The 20,575-nt window shown below is 42.3% G+C and overlaps 1 protein-coding gene and 2 pseudogenes across 1 annotated transcript; all 3 read left to right on the top strand.

The window, feature by feature from the left end:
• The first annotated feature begins 233 nt into the window (after positions 1-233).
• Positions 234-10,098, top strand: LOC139409678 (SWI/SNF-related matrix-associated actin-dependent regulator of chromatin subfamily A containing DEAD/H box 1B-like; annotated as a pseudogene).
• A 2,674-nt stretch (positions 10,099-12,772) lies between these two features.
• LOC139409972 (SKA complex subunit 1-like) lies at positions 12,773-16,868 on the top strand. Its single transcript, XM_071155387.1, has 7 exons — positions 12,773-12,924; positions 13,860-13,951; positions 14,128-14,252; positions 14,376-14,473; positions 14,792-14,926; positions 15,045-15,214; positions 15,413-16,868. Exons 2-7 carry the CDS (start codon positions 13,864-13,866, stop codon positions 15,559-15,561), a joined length of 765 nt encoding a protein of 254 aa, XP_071011488.1. The 5' UTR covers positions 12,773-12,924; positions 13,860-13,863; the 3' UTR covers positions 15,562-16,868.
• Positions 16,724-20,526, top strand: LOC139409677 (solute carrier family 2, facilitated glucose transporter member 11-like; annotated as a pseudogene).
• Positions 20,527-20,575: the final 49 nt, after the last annotated feature.

Below are 20,575 nucleotides of genomic sequence, written 5' to 3'. Positions count from 1 at the left end.
GAGAGGTAAGTTAGTCACCAAACTCATCTAAATACTGTAAATCAGACCTCATCACTCTAGGTTTACACAGGGCTGAGGAAATCAGTCCTCTTATCTGCAGCATACCTTCAACACAAGGCATGTACAAGTGATTAGGGGGATCTTATGCCAAACACATTACACACATACTGTACACACACTATTCAAGATTGAGGAAAATGTTACCAAAGCTCATGTTTTCTTTGATCAATACTATGGAATGGGATGGGGTCTGCTGTGTCATGTTCTGTGACATGGAATTCAACGAGTTAGTGAAACGTAAACATGAAAGATAAGTTTAACTGAGATAAGTGCAATTCATCTCTGGGGTTTCTATTCCCAGCAACACAAACTAGAGACAGTGTGGTGATGTTCATGGTGTGTTAAAATGCCCCCCTTAATGTCCTGTTTTAGACCCAGCCCGTAAGAGGAGACTAGAGGTGTGTAACAGCTCCCAGGAGAGTGGGGCATCCAACTCCAGCAAGAAACCAGCCCTCTAGGAAGATTTAGTGGTGAGTCCACTAGGGCCAGGACAATACCAGTATCGCAATACTCGTTGGTATCGAGGCAAGGAAACAAAACACAAAGCAGATTTAACTTCTTTAGGAAAACAGCCTTAATGCTGGAAACACACATCATGTTGTAATCCAGTGACACATTTGTGCGTTGGAAAAAATATTGCAATACTGGTATCGTCCCGGTCCTAGAGTCCACCTGACTGCAGTCCTATACCTCCTTCAGCCTCCATGACACCCCCAAACCAGGGGGTGCATACTCAGTTTACACCTGACGTGTGAGTCATCTGTGTTGAGCTAGAGATTTACTGAAGTAATTTGGCTAAAGTGCCGCGCTCAAGGGCACAAGAGCCCTGTGCCCCACCTGGAGTTTTGACCTTGAGGTTAGCGGTTTATTTCCCTGACCAAGATGATATACTGCCATCTTGCTTGTTCATTTGTTATTTGTCATCTCCAGTACAGAGGGGTAGGCTTGCGTGGGGAGGAGCTCACACTCTAATTGGCCTGTCTGCCTTCGGACTTCACGCGCCAGTGTGTTTTCGTCCAACCAAACAGATGTTTCTGAGGACGAGGGTCCAGAGCCCAGCTGGAAGAGCTGCAGACTAAGTTCCCCGTTCTACAGACTAAGGCTGTAGAATCCCTCTCTACTGTGCCCGTGTTCTCTGTCACTGCAGTTCCACAACACATTCATCAATGCCCTAAATTTTGGCAAATGTGAACCAAAATTGTTTGAAATGTGGGAGCTGCATTTTAATAATTATTTTGACAAAAAATGTGTGCTTTTGGTTTACAACGGTATCTATTTGTCTTATCTTGCATGCACACAAGAGCTTAGAGAACCACTTCTGGAGCATGGCAAACATTTTGAGGAAATCCTATAAGCACTGTGCAAGTTTTCAGAGGAGGGTGAGAGTTTTGTGTTTCATGGTGCATGTGTGTGTGTCTGTTATGTGTGCCTGTTTATACAAAACAAAAACATGTACATTATTTTAGGTAACTAGTTAAATCCTTTGCTGTCTTGTAGCCCTATAGTTTCATGTGTTAAAAGAATAGAATCAATTTGATTTATTTGAGAAAAAAGTATTTGAAGCAATAGGTAGCTCAAATTCCCTCCCAGGTCCTGTAGACTGATTATTTTTCCTTCCTTAGAGAGGTCCAGTCAAGAGGACACCCAGGCATCATCATCAGCTAGTTTTCCCCCCTAAACCTCAGCATGCCAGGCAGCCCAAGCAGCCAAACTCCCTGGTCATCCCCCATCACTACCTCACAAGCCTACCAATGGGAGCATAATTAAGACCTTCAATAGGCTGCCCGAAGGAGCAGACAAAAGGAGGAAGGTGATTCCAGATCCAGGCACCAGCTCTGAGGACGAGGCCAGTGATGACTTTGATGTGTCTGCTGAGGGCATGGAGATGGAACTTGGATGCCTCAGGCTCAGATCAGGTGGTTGGAACAGGGTCTAATGTGAAGGGCCAGATCCTCTGGTTTTTCCAGGAGGCATCGCCGGTTGAGCTGTCTCTCATCTCTGGCTGCTCTGTGAAGAAGGCCCAGAGGATTGTCGAGCTGCGCCTATTTAACGAGTGGGAGAATCTGGTGAGTGGCACAAAAAACCTGTATGAACCCACACACAGTTTTCTTTTCATCGTGATTCATTACTGAATTCCCTATGTTACTATGACCTCTCCAAGTTACAGTTGAAGCCTTACAAGCTAATTGGTCTAAACGTGTGTGTGTACCCTCAGGTGGCTGTTTTCAACGGAGGGAACAGCCTCTCCACTGACCTGGTGCAGGGCTGTTGTGTGGTCCTGAGGGAACAGGATGTGGCGCGCAGCCTCTTGACCAAGTGTGAGAACATCACCAACAAGATGATGCAGGACGTGACTCAAGCGGTGGAGAGGGACAAGGGCTTCCAGAAACAGCCTGAGATCCTCAACAGCAAGTGGGTTTAGCTGCTGGTTTTATACTCATCTCATTGACATACACATTCAGATATTTACGTAGAATGATTTTCATAGACAAACACAATCTAATACATGGAAATAATTGATAATGGCACCGACAGAGAGGGCTGCCTTGCTTTTAGCTCTTGGTAAACTATGCAGTATTTTGTTTTTTTAATGTATTATTCCTTACATTGTTAGTCCAGAACATTTTTGTGTTATTACATACAGCCGGAAATAACTATTCTTACTTCCATTCCTTTACTTAGATTTGTGTGTATTGGGTATATGTTGTGAAATTGTTAGATATTACTCCACTGTTCAAGCTAGAAACACAAGCATTTCGCTACACCCGCAATAACATCTGCTAAACACGTGTATTTGACCAATAAAATTTGATTTGATTTGATGTACATAGGCAGTTTTGAACGCACACACACATCCTTCTGTTACTTTGACCTCTCCAGGTTCCAGTTGAAGCCTTATCAGCTAATTGGTCAAAATTGTCTGACTCTGCTATACCAGAACAACCTGAGTGGAATCCTTGCTGATGAAATGGCGAGTTGTTATTCCTGACCAGTCTCCAACAGTTTATTTCAGCTCCTCTGAGACTCGGCACACATGGCATGACAACAGATGAAATCCTGTGTTAATGTGATTGGGAAGCGGGGCTCTCATTTTGTTGTGCCAATCCAGTCTCTGTAAATCAGTGTTTGTAATGAACCACCTCCTGTCTTCTGTTGGCAGGGTTTGGGGGAAGACCATCCAGGCCATCTCTTTCCTGTTTCCTTGTTAAAGCAAGGAAAAACAAAGTTACGTAACATTGTAAAGAATCCACGTTACCATGGAAACAGAGTCAACTGCACAAATGCCCGGCTGTCCCGTCTTCAATCAGCTGTTAGTTAGGTCTTGCTTCTCTGGTGTACTATGGTGAGTGACTCATCTGTTCATTCTGAGTGGTGGGACACATCATACTGTCGCCATCATGGTTAAGGCTTAACATTGATTTGATTATACAGATTTCAACCTGTTGGTTTAAGTCACCAGAAGGGAAATGATTCCCAAATATAGATTCAGTTTAGATTGTCCTATTTATATTGTGTGTGTGTGTATAGGGTCTGTGGAGGATCGCAGGTTCCTTCGATATGATATTCTCAACAAATGGGTCGACTACAACATAATAATTTCCCGTAAGTCCAAAATCGAAGAATGACGGTTATGCAAGAATGACTATACACAGAAGTACACTCGAGTCTATTAGACTACAGGTTCACATCCTACTGTGTTAGCTAACTGCTGGGTGTCTTCTGAGCGAGACACTTAGCCTAAGTGCCTCTGGAAATATCCAGGGGAATTAGTGGAGATCTTGTAAAACCATCAGCCGTGTAAGTCACCCCAGCCAGGTTTCTGCTAACACTCCAATAATGATAATATATTCAGCGTTTGACTGAACCTGAAAAGGTCTTTGTAAGCTGAACCTGTGACTCATTCATTATTCATGGTAGTCAAGTGGTTGCCATGCCTCACAGACTACTTGTGGGAACCTTGTGTGGCTCCTTGAGCTGCCGTGTGTCTGCTGCCAGCTACGCTCTGACTATCGCCAATGACCGCAGCCTGTCCCGAAAGCTCAGAACGCTGAGCATGAGCTGAAGAACATGAGCTTCGCTGCTCTACTGCCACCTCTTGGCCATCAACATCAGTACATTGCTAGAGGCACCGGGAGAGGGAGGGCTTTCATTGGTCATCTTGGTTGAAACAGCAGAGAGGAAGAGGTGAAGTGATAGGTTTTACTCTGCCCAAAATCTGTCCACGAAAATAAACCCACAAAGTGAGGAATTTTTGTATGGGGGTCAATGAGAGTGTGTCGAAATTGGTCAACAAAACATTGAATTGCTAATTTGCTCCAAGAGGCTTATTTGATTGAATAGAAGTTTCATAATGGCTAGGTTGTTACGAATGCACTGATGAGAGAGAGATATAATATGTTTTGGCATTGAGGGCTTCCACTATTTTAAAATAGTCAACTGAGTGGGGATTCCTATGAGTTGGGAGCAATCAGCCAATGAAGAAGAAGGAAATGTACTATTTTAAAATGGAGATAGCCTCAACTTCTAAAATCTTGGACGTGCTCACATTTCCTGATTTCCTTGTCCCAAATGTTTCATTCCGTCCATCCTCAACCCCAGGACGTGGGTGCTCACAATACACAATGATTCCCCAGTTGATCCTGCCATGCTTTTCTCCATTGTCATAGGGGGGGGGGAAATGCTGACGTAAGTTAAGATTTTAGAAGTTGTCTAGTGTATGACCAACATTCTGGGCCATGAGTGACAAGAAGCAGCAGCTCTACAACACCTTGATGCAGAAGCTGTAGGGATCCACCAATGGAGAGAGTATGTTAGGGAGAGGAATAATGAGAGAAAGGTATCTTGGTCATTTGAAAAGTGATAATATACTTAAGGGAATACTAAAAAGCCAAACAAGTTTAATTTTAAGATGCACAGATTAACTGATTTAAGACCATAGCATGTGTCCATGTGTCTTCAGAGAGAGAACTGACCAATGGGATGATACTCATCTTCTGCACATTTATCACTCCAGTGTTTAATTGCTATATAAGGTAATTATTTTGCCACTATGGCCTATTCATTGCCTTACCTCCCTTATCCTACCTCATTTGCACACACTGTATATAGACTTTTTCTATTGAATTATTGACTGTATGTTTGTTTATTCCATGTGTAACTCTGTGTTGTTTGTGTCACACTGCTTTGCTTTATCTTGGCCAGGTCGCAGTTGTAAATGAGAACTTGTTCTCAACTGGCCTACCTGGTTAAATAAAGGTGAAATAAATAAAAACAGTTGAAAAAGATGGTCAATTATCCACTGCTGCACCGGTAGCATTATACCACTACTAAACTGACTGCTATGAGTGACTCATGCTCAAGGTCAGGCCTGAACACTTACCTGTTTTAAGAGAATTGCAGTTATTGAATGAGTTTGTAACTGCTATTGGCAGTTCTACCTCCACTACCACTAATATGAAAGTTACTGCTGTTTCGTCTACTGCTACCACTACAGCAACTGCTGTTGATGGGGCTTCTGGAAGCTAAGGGTATTACAGTGTGTTTTGGTCAGTCTGTAATTGCTTTGACTCTTGACCCGACCCACCGTGACCGCAGACCCAGTGCTGACCAAGGAGGATATGGACGTCATGACAGACTTTGAGCTGCACCGGCTCTGTCTGCAGTACCCGTCCGTACAAGACTATCAGCTGAACACAGACATGCTCCTGGACTCAGGAAAACTCAGCCTGCTCACACAGCTTCTGACCTCTCTCAAAAACAAGGTGTGAAAGTGGAGTGGAAGTTGAACAAATGGAGACAGCTTCTTTATTATGCGCTAGTATGCCTCACCTGTAATGAACCAGCTATAGCCTTCTCCATCGCCCTCCTTGGGGGTTTCTCCCCCCCCCCCCCCCATTAAACCAGTCACTCTTTTATTCCCCGTTCCTCTACCTTTGTCAGACACTCCATCTCTTCCCTGCTCTCAATCACAATCCCTCTTTCCTTGGCTTTTTCTCTTCTAACATGCAGTCAACCACATTTCTCTCTGATCCCTCCAGTCCAGTAGTCATTAATCACAGTGACTGTGTTCCTCTGTCAGGGGGATAGAGTGCTGCTTTTCAGCCAGTTCACCATGATGCTGGACATTCTAAGAGATGTTCCTGAAGCACGTGAAGCATCGCTACATTCGATTGGATGGGTCAACACCCATGTCTGACAGGTAGGAATTGTCTGATGAATCAGGGCGTTGTACTCTGTCCCTACATCTCGCAAGGCAAATCATTTTTTACTAGACTTACCTTACTATGCTTTTCATTGAGTGCCAATAGCAGAGGCTGTACATGTTTAGAAACAATCTATCAAATGAGTTATGTTTCATTGAGCTGTTAACCTTCCCCCTAATAGGATATGAAAGGCTTTTGCCTTTTAGGAATTGATTGATACATAGTTTGGACTGAAAATGGTCACAGGCAGGGACTTTGGACATTAATCTGGACATGAACTGTTAATCACAATTTTTGAAAAATTCCTAGTTTTTCAAATTTGCTAACATGCATTGGTCAAAACTGAAGTCACATTGTCAAAACTCTTCACACAGTCAGTGAAACAGAAGTGTATGTGGACCAATCTGTGAATCATTTTTCATTGCTTTCACACAAAATGCATTCAATGACCACATTCTCCGAAATCCATGAACTCTTTTCTCATTCATACTCCACCACCTGCAAAACTATATATTTGTAGCACATGTTTTGAAATGCTGACAGTGTTTCCAAAACTGTTAAAAACACATTCAAAACAGAATGATGGCAAAGGTCATGCATTTCTGCAGTAACCAGAATTGAAACATATAGAACATCTCAGCTGAATATTTAATCATTCTAAACACAGCTGATGGCAATTTCAGCTGAAATCCTACCCACGTGTCCTGTTTTTAGTCACCAAACAGACAAAAGAGGATGGCTTCGGAATGATTTAGTTCGGAAACATGAATCAAGGAAGACAGGTTGGTGGGGAAAGAAGAGTGGCAGGGAGAGGGAGAATGCATGGAGGACAAAGGAGAGGAAGACCAAGAGTGGTGGTCTGATGAGATAAGAGCCACAATTATTGACCATGTTGTAAACCATGGTCTCTCTGAGAGAGGCTGGTTTAAAGTGCAACCAAATCTGCAGCATTTAACAGTTGCATCAATAGTATGAATTTTCCGTAAAAACAACAGGTGAGATGTGCATCCTTCAATGATAATTGAACTACATATTACAGTATGTTCACATTTTTACATTTTACATTTACTGACATTTTGAAATATATTGATTGTTTTGTGTTTTAATGTAGGATCCAAGGGTTGCCTCCCACAGGAGGGAGAGGCAGAATATTATAAGATGCGCAGGAAATTGCCATTGTTGACTACAAAACTGCTAGAAATTTGGGACAGAGTGCTGTCAGACAATATCACTTTTGGGAATGTGAATACGGTCAGCACAACGACAATTGCCAGAGTCCTAGAGAAACATAAAATAAGGGTGAAACAGTGAACGTGTGAAAGAACTCCGGTATCAATATGTCCAGGTAAGTTGTCTGTTCAATAACCAAAACAGGGTACATACACAGCTATGCATAATGTAAAGTACTGTAAAACTGTGGATTTACTGTATTTTAGAGAGTAATGGAAATGGAAGTCATGCAAACTGCACATCGTTGTGCTGACCGTGGATGTCCCAGGCCAGAGAGGCGCTAACATCACAATGTGTGCAGCACTGTCCAATGATGGTTTGCTGTGTCACATACCACTCATTGGCTCCTACAATACAGAGAGGCTAATTTATTTTCTGGATGACCTGCATAATCGACTTGTGCCAGTGGAGGAGAGAGGGGCAAGAAACTCCCCTACCTTCGTTGTTGTGTGGGATAATGTGATATTCCACCACTCTGCTGCAGTCACAGACTGGTTTGCTGCACATCCCAGGATGTCAGTACTATTCCTGTCTCCATACTCCCCCTTCCTAAACCCCATAGAGGAGTTTTTCTCAGCGTGGAGGTGGAAGGTTTATGACCACCATCCACATGACCAGATGTCCTTACTGTATGCCATGAATGCAGGGGCTGTGGAGACACTTCTGAAGACTGCCAGGGTGTGGAGACACTTCTCCTGAAGACTGCCAGGGTGTGGAGACACTTCTCCTGAAGACTGCCAGGGTGTGGAGACACTTCTGAAGACTGCCAGGGTTGGATTAGACATTCCAGAAGATACTTTCCAAGATGCATCGCCAGAGAAGACATAAGATGTGATGTTGATGAGAACTTGTGGCCAAATGCAGGAGAGAGGGGTAGAACTAGAACCTTCACAGTACTGTACAGTATAAGTGATTATACAATACAAAATCAAATTTTATTTGTCACATACACATGGTTAGCAGATGTTAATGCAAGTGTAGCGAAATGCTTGTGCTTCTAGTTCCGACAATGCAGTAATAACCAATGAGTAATCTAACCTAACAATTCTACAACTACTACCTTATACACACAAGTGTAAAGGGATAAAGAATATGTACATAAAGATATATGAATGAGTGATCATACAGAACGGCATAGGCAAGATGCAGTAGATGGTATCAAGTACAGTATATATATATGAGATGAGTAATGTAGGGTATGTAAACAAAGTGGCATAGTTTAAAGTGGCTAGTGATACATGTATCACATAAAGATGCAGTAGATGATATAGAGTACAGTATATACATATGAGATGGGTAATGTAGGGTATGTAAGCATTATATGAAGTGGCATTGGTTAAAGTGGCTAGTGATACATTTTTTTACATCAATTTCCATTATTAAAGTGGCTGGAGTTGAGTCGGTATGTTGGCAGCAGCCACTCAATGTTAGTGGTGGCTGTTTAACAGTCTGATGGCCTTGAGATAGAAGCTGTTTTTCAGTCTCTCTGTCCCTGCTTTGATGCACCTGTACTGACCTCGCCTTCTGGATGATAGCGGGGTGAACAGGCAGTGAGTGGCTCGGGTGGTTGTTGTCCTTGATGATCTTTATGGCCTTCCTGTGACATCGGGTGGTGTAGGTGTCCTGGAGGGCCGGTAGTTTGCCCCCGGTGATGCGTTGTGCAGACCTCACTACCCTCTGGAGAGCCTTACGGTTGTGGGCGGAGCAGTTGCCGTACCAGGCGGTGATACATGTTGTTTTTTGTAATTATTATTGCAGCCCTGGAATTTCAGGAATTAGTTTTTTTGTTTCAACTTTTTATTTTTCACAAGTAAATTACTATATGCAAAGATATAGAGAAAAAAAGTATATTGAAGCAAATTGCTGCATTTCTAATTCATTCTTGTTACATAAACTATAGTCAATAAAATGAAAAGGTGTTATTCTTATTCTGTAATGAAATACTGATTTATGTGAAAAATCATTCAAACTTAAAAGAGAAAAGTTAATTTATGTAATGCTCCCTGTTAGTGTTTTTTAGGTCAGTGTGCTATGAGTGACAATGTATGCTTTCTGAGTGAAATTGTTGCCAGTGTTATGGTCAAACGAGCTTATTTTGAGACATGCACAAATTGTTTTGGTGGTTTGAGTTTTGTAGGTGAGATTAACTGTTTGGCCAAGATGCATGTTGGTAATGCAGACTGAAGTGTTTTGAATAAGTGGGGGTAGCAAACCGATTTTTTTTCCTCTTGTAGAATCATTTTAATTGGCCAGTGCAAGACAGAGCTGACATCTTTGAGTTCTTAATGTCTACGAAGGCTGGAGGCCTGGGCATCAACCTGACCTCAGCCTATTTGGTCATGTTGCACGACATCGAATGCAACCCCTATAATGATAGGCAGGGAGAGGACTGCTGTCACAAGGTCAGTGAGGAGGGGGAAACTGTTTACACACAAGCATTTTGCTAACGTTACCCGCCATACCCAGGCTATGTGCTTTTTTTGTGTGCTTCCGTTGAGCTTGTGTTGCTCATACACTAGATGTGAGTTTATATGCCCAATAGTAAAATGATGTCACCTTTATGTTGCAGGACATTGAACGTCATCGAGCGTTAAGGACTCTATAGAGGACATGACTGCCTCAGTCCCAGGATGGTGAGCTCACTGCCCACTCCTAACTCACATGAACCACAATATACTGTACCTCGCATGCTCATACCAACACAACAGCGTTCATTTTCATATTGCCTGCCAATGAACATGGTCTCTGACAGTTGATTATAGATTTTACGGGCTAAAACTAGATGCATTTCATTTGTCAGGAGATGAGGACTCGATACCAGAGTACATGGCCTCCATTCTGAAGGCATCATATTTTTCTATGGTATATTGGCCTTCACACAATTTATTGTGCATCCCACCACCACATACTGTGCGGGACGGAAACAGGATTCCCAAAAATGTAACAAAATACCACAAAAAAACGACTAAAAACTAAATGAACTAAACAACTAATCTGTGAAAAAATAAAACAGATCTGATCCCTATACAGGCTTAAGGGAAACCTGGGAGGATGGGTCTTCCAGAGCCAGTACCCCTTGCAAGTCTTCAGATAAAATACTTAAGTCCCAAAAACTTTTCTGCCGCAGCCACAAAGTTTCTTAGACTTCATTGAGGATTGTGCCGTACAGTTTATAACTATGGCAATGAATTCCTCAAAATCCACCTTTTTAACACACAGTGTCTTTTGACTGGCAGCAAACATTAACCACAGGCTGTGGTGCATCCACTACCATATCTTCACTGGCATCACTTGTTTTCTCAATTATTTTAACTGCCATCGCATAGGAGATTCGATTGACCGCTCAAACTTTTGCCACCTCAATCTCCTTCACGCTTACAGGGCACTCGGGATCATGATCCCCACCACAAACACCGTCGTCCTTCTACACACTGTTCTTCAAAATACTCTGTCCGTCTGCCCACAATTAAAACATGGACAAATCCTTTACAATTCTTACACTACAGTGGTTTGGGAACGAAAGCTCTTACGGCGTATCTTACATAACCAAGCTTCACATGCGTAGGTATTTGCTCTTCATCAAAAAACAACCAGACCGACAGACTCATTTATTTTTCTCCATTGACCCAGCGTGTCAGACGACGGGCACCAACCACACTAGGAATGTTCTTCAGGTATTCAACCTGAATATCTGTCGTCACCCCTGAGATGAGTCATTTGACGGGTGCGCTACTCCGAAGTTCAAAACACAAAACTTCTTTGGATGTAAGGATTATTTTGAGGCTCACTGCAATCTTCCACTGTTCTTAAGAAATACAATGAATCAAAATAAGACCACTCCTGGTCACTCTGATAGACTCCACTTTTCCCAGCGCATACTTCACCATTTAACACCTCAAAACAGGTTTCCCACAACAGTGCCTTGGGAAAGTATTCAGACCCCTTGACTTTTCAAATTTTATGTTACAGCCTTATAATATTGATGACATAAAAACAAATCCTCAGCAATCTACACACGATACCCCATAAAGAAAGGGAAAACTGTTTTTTATAAATTTTACCAAATTAATTTAATTGAAAACAGATACCTTATTTACATAAGTATTCAGACCCTTTGCTATGAGCCTCGAAATTGTGCTCAGGTGCATCCTGTTTCCATTGATCATTCTTGATGTTTCTATGTCAGTGTAAAAACCAAGCCATGAGGTCGAAGGAATTGTCAGTAGAGCTCCGAGACAGGATTGTGTCAAGACACAGGACTGGGGAAGGGTACCAATACATTTCTGTAGCATGGAAAGTCCCCAAGAACACAGTGCCCTCTATCATTCTTAAATGGAAGAAGTTTGGAACCACCAATACTCTTCCTAGAGCTGGCTGCCCGGCCAAACTGAGCAATCGGGGGAGAAGTTTCTTCTTCAGGGAGGTGACCAAGAACCACTGACAGAGCTCTAGAGTTCCTCTGTGGAGATGGGAGAACTTTCCAGAAAGACACCATCTCTGCAGCACTCCACCAATCAGGTCTTTATGGTAGAGTGGACAGAAGGAAACCACTCCTCAGTAAAAGGCACATGACAGCCCGCTTGGAGCTTGCCAAAAGGTACCTAAAGACTCGCAGACCATGAGAAACAAGATTCTGTGGTCTGATTGAACACTTTAGCCTGAATTCCAAGCTTCACGTCTGGAGGAAACCTGTCACCTATGGTGAAGCATGGGGGTGGCAGCATCATGCTGTGGGGATGTTTTTCAGCGACGGGGACTGGGAGACTAGTCAGGATCAAGGGAAAGATGAACGGAGCAAAGTATAGAGATCCTCCCGACCGTTGTGCAGATCTGATTCGCAACTACAGAAAACGGTTGGGTGAGTTTATTGCTGCCAAAGGAGGGTCAACCAGTTATTAAATCCAAGGGTTCACATACTTTTTCGACCCTACACTGAATGTTTACACGGTGTGTTCAATAAAGACATGAAAACGTATAATTGTTTATTAGTTTAAGCAGACTGTTTGTCTATTGTTATGACTTAGATTAAGTTCAGATGAAATTGTATGACCAATTTATGCAGAAATCCAGGTAATTCCAAAGGGTTCACATACTTTTTCTTGCCACTATTATTAAAAACATTTTACGAAAACATTTTGTTTTAGGAAAACAATTACTGCAATTCTCCAAATGTTGCTATGGGGCAGGGAGACCATTTGCAGATGTATAGCCAGTCTCATGCTGTTCTACAAATGTTGCCATGAGGCTGAGGAAATGTTACTGTTTTAAAGATTGGCAGGGCATTCCGTCTGGTTGGCTGCGCAGCTGCGTTGCAGCAGTGATCATTCTGAACACAGCGGTAAGATTCGAATCTGGCCCGCGTGAGGGAGGTTGAAGAACAGAACATTAGCTATCTCGGAAACACTCAGTCAACTACAGTTGATAACTTTAGGTAAGTTACTCTCAGTGTTACTTGGATTTTTAACATGTTTTTGACAAACTGGGCGGTTGAGCCAGTGTGGATTCAGATAAGCTAGCTAACTATCTAGCTAGTTAACGTTAGCTAACTTAGCTAGCCATCGTTGTGACTACATTTAAAAAAATAATAATATTATTTAACCTTTATTTAACTAGGAAAGTCAGTTAACAACAAATTCTTATTTAAAATGACGGTCTACAAAAGGCATCCTGCAGGGACGGTGGCAGTGGTTAAAAAATAAAATAAAATAATAGGACAAAACACGCATCACGACAAGAGACAACACTATGTTATATACGTAAAGACATAAGACAACAACATAGCATTGTAGCAGCACAAAACATGGTACAAACATTATTTGGCACAGGGCAAGAAGGTAGAGACAACAATACATCACGCGAAGCAGCCGTAATTGTCAGTAAGTGTTCATGATTGAACTCAATGTGGTTGAATGCAGCCAGCTACTCTCAAAATTCATATATTGAGCTAGATAGGATTGACAGTCTATGAGGTTGACTATGTATTTCCACTTCCTAGCTAGTCCCCCCCCCCCAAAAAAAACTTTACATATAACTAACAACTGTAAGAATGTTGTAAAGCTTCAAATACGTTCTTTATTGGCAACTGTTACTTGTAACGTCTTTAGAAAGGCATTGTTTTCCTGAAGCTTTGTTTTTTGAGACATAAGACATCAAGCGACAACAAAAACAAACAATGGGGTAATGAACCGTTATATTTTGGGTTATGATAGTGGAAGACATTTAATAAGCCCATGAGGCATTTAGGCTAAGGCATTCTTCAAGATTCAAATGTCAAAATGAACGTTGACAGAACAGCAGGAAGTCTTCCAGCCTGTGCCTTTTTTCATTTTATTGAACAGCTGGGCCTTTTCCCATTTTCTTTTTCAGCAATATGAGTCATTGTGAGCTTGAGGATATAACCCTGCACTTGAATGACAGGATTTCATCCACAAGACGTGTCTTGGAGCTGCGGACAATTGGTATGATGAACTGAGATGTGTGTGTGTGTATGTATGTATGTGTATGTGTATATATATATATATATATATATATATAGCTTGTTATTTCATGTATTTAAACACTGTTTCAGCTTACAGGAACTCAATGGTTTTGCATATTTAATTTAAACTTATCATGAATTATTCCCTATTTTCAGCAAAAGATCAAGACAAGCGGGTCATTCTAGGGAAGATAGGACAAGATATCCTTGCAATAGATGGACTCCTTGACCAGTTTGAGAAAAGTGTTGGCCGCCAAAAAGACCTACTGAAGCATTTAAAGGTATTTCATGCATTCTTCACAATACATTTTTAGATGGGTCCTTTTAGCTTGTCTGGATTGCAATATCTTTAAGTATGCTATTTGTACTGTATGTCAGTGTAAAATTAGTTTTTTGTTTCACAGGAACTAGAGGGATTCTTTGAGGAGGATGTGCAGGATGGAAAGAACCTTAGGGACAACATGCCCACACACATGCCCAGGAAGGGACAGCCAGCAGTCCAGTAAGGAGTGTGTGTGTGTGTTGGAGGATGTCATTTTTTATTTTATTTAACTAGGCAAGTCAGTTAAGAAAATATCTTATTTACAATGACGGCCAAACCGTTACGACGCTGGGCCAGTTGTGCGCCGCCCTATGGGACTCCCAATCACAGCCGGTTGTGATACAGGCTGGAATCGAACCAGCATCTGTAGTGACGCCTCTAACACTGAGATGCAGTGCCTTAGACTGCTGCGCCACTTGGGAGCCCAGAGGAGAAGCTACTGAGTACAAACCAAGTAAATGTGTTGTCCTCTATTTTGCCCCTCCTTTGATATCCCAGTGGAATAGGGTCTGCGGGTCAGAGTGGACCTGTGAATGTGCAGGCAGTCCAGCAGGTTCACACCAGGAAAACCTCCAAAAACCAGATCAGAGAGATGGAATTCATCACCAGCCCAGAGTTTGATACCATCCCTCAGTGAGTCTTCCTCAGCAGCACTATATCCACATACTGCAATGCAGCTTTATTTATTTAAACGTTTTTTTTCTTTATTGTTATTGTAAGATATCTTTCCTCTGTAACTCTCTCTCTCTAGGTACATGAAAGGCCGTTTGACATATGAACAGCTAAACACTGCTGTGGAAAGCATTAACACAGCCGTAACAGGGAAGTACAAGATCTTGAACCAGCCAGCAAAAACACTTAATAATGCCACACGCAAGCTTCATCAACGATTTAAGGAGGAAGAGAACAAGGACACGAAAGGTACCTCAGTCAAACTACTCTGTTCTAAAGAAGGCTCTCTGTTTTGCTGTCTTTTGACACACAACGAGGTTGGTCATTGCATTGAGTAATTGTCTCTAAACAAGGGCCATTATCTTCTCTAACCCAGATGGCATTGTTATGACAACCTGCATACTAATGGAAACAAACTTTCACACTCCACCTTTGTGTTCCCTACAGGTCTGTTTTTCATTGTAGAGGCTGATATTAAAGAGTTCACTAAGATGAAGGTGGACAAGCGCTTCCAGAGCATCCTCAGCATGCTGCGTCACTGCCAGCGTCTGCGAGAACAGCGAGGGGGAGGTATCACACGCTACGTCCTGCTGTGAAAGGAGCAGAGATGGAGAAAGGGGGGTTGTCACTGAGCTTGATCTGAATATATTGAGTTGTCCTCTGTCTCTAGCATGATCGGCTATAACATCTGTCATATTGACCTAGGGAGGGGTGAAAATACACCAAATAATTATATTGAGAATAGTGGTTGTGGCTCAAAACATAATAATAATTGTTTGGGGTGGGTGGAGGTTAGTATTTGAACGTAGTTTCATTCATGCAACTTATTTTTAAATTCAAAGTGTGTATTAGCTCATTTGAATTGGATCATCAATGTGATGATCAGTGTGACTTTGTCCATAACAACCATGTTTTATATAGGTAGAAAGGCAATAAATATATTTTTTTAAATAATAGTTAAACATATCTTTTGGATCAGTTATTATATTAATGTCAATTGTGTGCAATGTGTAAGAATCATTTTCCAGGTACCACTTGATGCACATATTAAGTTGTATCTTATTCTTCCCTACAAGGATGTGCATTTGTTTTTATAAGGGCACTGTGTGTTTGATTTGATGTTTGATCCTTTTGGTTACTAATTTTAGCTGTATAAGTTAACATTTCACCAGTTTCAGTTAGGCATCTTTATTTTGGATGTCACATTTGCCCTCGTTCAAGACATTGCGTTGAACTAGGGACTAGCTACATACATGTCACATGCCTAGACAGTGTCGTATGTAAAATTTGGTGGAGGAGGAATAATGGTCTGGGGCTGTTTTTCATGGCTTGGGCTATAGGCCCCTTTATTCCAGTGAAGGAAAACCTTAACGCTATAGCATACAATGACAATCTTCCAACTTTGTGGCAATATTTTGGGCAAGGCCCTTTCCTGTTTCAGCATGATAATGCCCCTGTGCACAAAGCGAGGTCCAAATGGTTTGTTGAGATCCACGTGGAAGAACCTGCCTGACTGGCCTAACACCTGATCTCAACCCCTTCGAACGCCTTTGGGATGAATTGTGAAGCCGACCTCGAGCAAGGTCTAATCGCCCAACGTCAGTGCCCGACCTCACTAATGCTCTTGTGGCTGAATGGAAGCAAGTCCCGGCAGCAATGTTCCAACATCTAGTGGAAAGCCTTCCCGTAAGAGTGGAGGCTGTTATAGCAGCAAAGGGGGGACCAACTCCATATTAATGACCATGATTTTGGAATGAGATGTTCGACAAGCAGGTGTCCACATACTTTTGTGTATCTGGCCTGTCCTCAATTCTGTGAGTACTGTAAATCCACATCAAAAGTATTAAAATGTCAAGAGTAGACCACGTCAGTATTAACAGATAAATGTGGCTTTGCAAAACAAGTGCAGTTATTGTTACCTTATTGTTTTGGAAATGAGTGTAATAGCTCTGAATAACTTTTTTTTCTCAACAAACTAACAATTTCAATTGGATACATGCCAATGAAAATGAGAAATGGTTTGAGAACCATAAATGTTTGACTGACCCAACCTCCATAGCGTCACAGACACCCTCTTGGTGTTACTGCAGTTCATAAAGGAGCTGGTGAACACCACATGCTGGCAGCGGCATAGGATCTCCTAAGAGCAGTGGGAAGTAACTTATCTGGTCCTTCATCATCTGCATCTGGGGCCTCCAGAGGCCTCTGTTTATTTGAAGGTGTGGTTACTATTTAATGTTGTAGAACATTAATTATGATGATTTTGTCCACCACACTTTCCAAAAAGAGATGCCTGTTATTGAACAACCTGTTTGTCATTGGCAGTGCTGTGATGATGCTATTGAGCAAAACGGCCATGTCCTTTGTGATGATCATGGTTGGACATTTCCTCTACGGCGTTAATGCAGGTCAGCTGATTTTCATCTTATGAATTGATACTATTTTACTGTAGGCCACAAAACAAGGTCATCTTTATACCTGTCTTTTAATATCTCACTAGAGGAATTATGCTGCCAAACCGTGTCTGTGATATGGTTTGTCCTTTCCAGTGTGTGCTGCAGGTGTTAGCCTCAGTCTCCACCCAATGTGGTGATGTAATGTACCCGTTAAAGACTGTGAGGAATGGTGGTTTGTGTCTGTAGCCACCTTTGTGTCTATGGGGAAGTTCTCAGGTCAGCTTCTGGGGATCAGGTGAGCTGTCTGGTTCTAGTGTGTCGGTCAGGGATGCTTATATCAGTTTAACCTGTGGTGAACGAACACTATGTGATGCCATGTGATAGCCTTCTGTCCTTGCAGTGAGTTATTGGGGACAGAGGACAGGTGGCAGTGGTTGCTGTGCTTCAGTGGTGCGACCGCCCTGCTCTAGCCTGCCACCCTGCCCCTCCTCCCAGAGCCACCCCGATACCTGCTGCTGGACCGGGGGACCACCAGGGCTGTGAGAAAGGTAAGCACCTGGGTGGAGCTCTCTGAGGAATATGGACAGGTAACAGGTTGCCTAAGGAAAACTACCTCACCAAAAATGTACTTGCAATTAGTGTTATCATAGTCATCCTCACAATTATCATTATCATTATGCCTGACTTAGCTGTCTTTATGTCCTTTTCCACCTGTGTATCTTATTTGGCCTTTCCCCTCTGTAGCCATCCGCAGGCTGTGGGGCAGCAGAGACCACGGTGTGGAGGTGGAGAGATGCTGGTGGAGAACGCCTCCCTGAAGGGGTTCCGCAGCCACACTGTGGTGGACCAGGCCGTACGCTGGCAACTCCTCACCGCCCTCGTCACCTTCAATGCTGTGAGTTGATGCAGGAAGATTATCCATGAGATCAGTGTGTTTAGAGTGAGCAAAAGGGTATACAAATGTAGAAGGGCATGGTCATGTCATTTTCTGATCAAAGCCTGCCTAGAATCATACATTTTTTTTCAATTAGATACAGTAAGTCTGATTGACTGAGTGATGAACTTTGAACTGTCATTCTGCTCCTCTTCAGATGTGCCTTTACTAATTTGACGTGTTCCATATGGCAAGGGTCCCCACCCACCAGTTGCGCCATGTTGCCTTGGGAACCGGTCTGTGTGAGATTTCCACCTCTGTGGCCTGTGTGAGTCCTATTTCACACATCCCTCACCACTAACCCTAATTAACCCTATATTAACATTGATGAACTATGAACACTGTGAAATGAAAATGACCATTCTTCATGTTTTGGATGACCTTTAAAAGGAGGGGTTTGACAGAGCTTACATGTTATCAAGCTGTAACTACAGTGCGTTAAAGTATTCACACCCCTCGACTTTTCCCACATTTTGTTGCGTTACAGCCTGAATTTTAAATTGATTAAATTGAGATTTTGTCATTGGCCTACACATAATACCCAATAATGTCAAAGTGGAATTATGTTTTTAGAAATGTTTACAAATTAATAGAAAATGAAAAGCTGAAATGTTTTGAGTCAATAAGTATTCAACCCCTTTGTTATGGCAAGCCTAAATAAGTTCTGGATACAATTATCTGTAAGGTCTTTCAGTCGAGCAGTGATTTTCAAACAGAGATTTAACCACAAAGACCAGGGAGGTTTTCCAATGCCTAACAAACAAGGGTACCGAGAACAAGGAAACCGGTCAGGGACTTCACCATAAGGTCGAAGGTGGCTTTAAAAGTTAGAGTTTAATGGCTGTGGTAGGAGAAAACTGAGGATGGATCACTAACATTGTAGTTACTCCACAATATTAACCTAAATGACAGAGTGGAATTAAGGAAGCCTGTACAGAATAAAGATTATCCAAAACATGCATCCTGTTTGCAAGTGAAAATAATTAGAATATGGTGGGTGAAAAGAGCCAAAAATGAGCCAAACTACCTACTGTCACCTACCATTAAACCACAGGAGAATGCTGAGGGGAGGATGGCTCATAACAATGGTCGGAACGGAGCAAATGGAATGGCATCAAACACCTGGAAACCATGTGTTTGATGTATTTGATACTATTCCACTGATTCCGCTCCAGTCATTACCCCAAGCCCGTTCTCCACAATTAGGGTGCCACCAACCTCCTGTGGATTGAACGTCTAACTGACATGTCCTGATACCAACGCCTGACTAACCTCTGCGTGACACCTGCGTCTTAAAAAATAGCATTGAGCTATATTGGTAATCTGCAGGCTTTTATAATACCATAAGCCTCTCAACTGTGGCAAGGTCTACTCATTCAATTTTGATTCTATTTTCTTTATTTTAGGTAACAAAGAAGTCCTCTGCTGGCAACTGTAGCCTATATTCTGCTGTTGTTATTATTGATTGCACAGGAAAAAGGCTGCTCCTCTACAGGGATTACCTATGCATGGCAGTTACCCAGGGTCTTCTGGGTTACTCTACCTGCAGGTAAGTCACACTTTATAAGCAACACACTGATCTGTCATCACGGGTGACATCTTTTCCATGAATGGAACAATGCTCATTATGAATGAATGTCATTCATTCATAATGGCACAGAATGTCCCTATATATTATCACTGGGTTACATCAATCTTTTACAATAGGTGGCAACATCAGTGGCTCATCAATAAGCCACACCGTTTGTCATTTGTTGTTCAGATCCAAATCTCCTGGATCCCTTACTGCAGTATAGTTCTCATCTTCACCTTCTCCACCAACCAGTCGAAGTCCGCAGCCTTCACCATTGGCGCACCCTCAGTTGTCTGGTGCTGTTCATCCACCTCATAGTGGTGAGCACATCAACCTCGCTCTCATACCTTGTCACATACACAAACAGGTATAACAGTGGTACTGTAACTATTATGTGACAGGGTGTACCTAGATTGTAATTACACCATAATTACATAGATATTGGGACTCTTATTTGTTAAGTGGGACCGTGGCAGCTGATGTCATACACATGCACTCACAGTATGTTCATACACAGGAGAAGTTGGAGTACTACTGTTTGCTGTCTGGGGTGTTTGGGTGGTACAACATGTCTGAGACCAGGAACCTCACCATGATGGAGATCACTGGCGGGATGTATCCTGTGAATCTCAACAGGGGATCCTCAGGGGAGGGATAGACTTGACCTCATTAAACCCCATCATATCAAGGCACGCACAACCACCAAA

Source organism: Oncorhynchus clarkii, chromosome 5, assembly GCF_045791955.1.
Source record: "Oncorhynchus clarkii lewisi isolate Uvic-CL-2024 chromosome 5, UVic_Ocla_1.0, whole genome shotgun sequence".
Lineage (NCBI taxonomy): Eukaryota > Metazoa > Chordata > Actinopteri > Salmoniformes > Salmonidae > Oncorhynchus > Oncorhynchus clarkii.
This window is presented reverse-complemented; position numbering and strand designations above follow the sequence as displayed.

Excerpts from the sequence above, each read along its gene's own strand:
- LOC139409972 (XM_071155387.1), top strand. The coding sequence starts at position 13,864 with ATGAGTCATTGTGAGCTTGAGGATATAACCCTGCACTTGAATGACAGG. Across the intron at positions 14,927-15,044 it reads GAGTTTGATACCATCCCTCA|GTACATGAAAGGCCGTTTGA; the intron begins GTGAGTCTTCCT and ends CTCTCTCTCTAG. Across the intron at positions 15,215-15,412 it reads AGAGAACAAGGACACGAAAG|GTCTGTTTTTCATTGTAGAG; the intron begins GTACCTCAGTCA and ends TGTTCCCTACAG.